The 1388-nt window shown below is 47.6% G+C and overlaps 1 protein-coding gene across 1 annotated transcript; it reads right to left on the minus strand.

Moving 5' to 3' along the window:
* Positions 1-211: 211 nt before the first annotated feature.
* LOC147466620 (uncharacterized) lies at positions 212-1319 on the minus strand. The gene is made up of 3 exons (XM_086534902.1): positions 1308-1319; positions 721-1014; positions 212-547 (listed from the first exon to the last, which is right to left on the minus strand). The coding sequence occupies exons 1-3, from the start codon at positions 1317-1319 to the stop codon at positions 296-298; spliced, it is 558 nt and encodes a 185-aa protein (XP_086391028.1). The 3' UTR covers positions 212-295.
* Positions 1320-1388: the final 69 nt, after the last annotated feature.

The following is a 1388-nucleotide window of genomic DNA, read 5'->3' on the forward strand; positions in this document are numbered from 1 at the left end:
ATCAGTCCTTTCACTGTCTCCTTGATGTCCAGCTCTCACATCCATATGGAATCAATGTCTTCACTATTCATTATAAATCGATCACTATTCGTACAATCTTGTTACATCTCGCTTAGGAAGTTCTTTATAGTTCTTTAAAAGTCTAGTTCTTTTATTTCAGTTAACTGAAGGCTTAAATAAAAATTCAGTTTTATAAAAAATAGGAACTTTATTTCATGAATGAGAAAACCATCGCTGAAAGTGGTAACATACGTCCTGACATTTATTACCATATCATTCTAAGATGCTTGAGTAGTTAAACATAGGCGGGTGGAGCGGGCTTGTAGGTGGGCTTGTACTCGGGGTACTGAGCCTCGCCCTCGTAGGTGACCTCAGCTACGAGACCGTCGCCGTTGTCCACGTATTTGACGATCTGCTTGCGGCCGTCGGGGAGGTCCACGGTGTAGCTGCCCTCGGTCTTGTAGCCGTCGCGGGACTCCGAGTGGCCGAAGTTGGCGCCGGAGTAGCCGTCGGCGACACCGTAGTTGTAGTTGTACTTCGGGGGCACCTGAACAGGCGAAAAATTAATGTGAAACGTATCTCAAGATATATCCACGATATGTTGTATATATATGGGTTCGATATATTGTCTGAAGTGTGATAACGATGGATCTGATAAAGGCTTTAGTAGCTATGACATCAGTGATTACCATAAAGACATTTGATTGCATAGATACTCACATCAGGGTATTCGGGCTCGTAGTGTTTGGGGGCGTGATAAGCTGGTTCGGGGGCGTGGTAGGCGGGTTCGGGGGCATGGTAGGCGGGTTCGGGGGCGTGGTAGGCGGGTTCGGGGGCGTGATAGGCGGATTCGGGGGCGTGGTAAGCCGGTTCGGGGGCGTGGTAGGCGGGTTCAGGTGCGTGATAGGCGGGTTTAGGGGCGTCGTAGGAAGGGACATAGACGGGGGGAAGGGGGGCGTAGACTGGGGCCTTGTCGCACAGAGCGACGACAGCCACGCAGGCGAGGACGACGACCTGTGGACAGAGTTGCATGTTATTCACGATAAGGAAAGAAGGAGGAAGGAAAACGACTTGTGCATAGCTGGAAGGCTTGCTAAAATTAGTATGATCACGTCCTTGGTTCATCTATCAATCATTTTATCAACACAGAAACACACACACACGCACACAAATATATATATCTAAATAGATAGATATAGATGTCTAGCCACACACACAACTTTCACATTCACTGTTATAAACTAAGCACTAAGCAAATTCCCCTCTAGTTTAACGGCTTCGTGTCGATATGCAGAAGGACTTCGTACCTTGAGAGACATGGTTGGTGAGCGTATGATGGTTCATGGTTGACACTTCCCCTTATATATGCGAGGCGTGTGTGTGTTTGT

The sequence above is a fragment of the Penaeus japonicus genome, unplaced genomic scaffold (assembly GCF_977035675.1).
Source record: "Penaeus japonicus unplaced genomic scaffold, GWHDUDI00000001_assembly GWHDUDI00000042, whole genome shotgun sequence".
NCBI classification, from domain to species: domain Eukaryota; kingdom Metazoa; phylum Arthropoda; class Malacostraca; order Decapoda; family Penaeidae; genus Penaeus; species Penaeus japonicus.

Coding starts and splice junctions, on each gene's coding strand:
- LOC147466620 (XM_086534902.1), bottom strand. Junction 548..720: donor ACGAGCCCGAATACCCTGAT/GTGAGTATCTAT, acceptor TCGCCTGTTCAG/GTGCCCCCGAAGTACAACTA.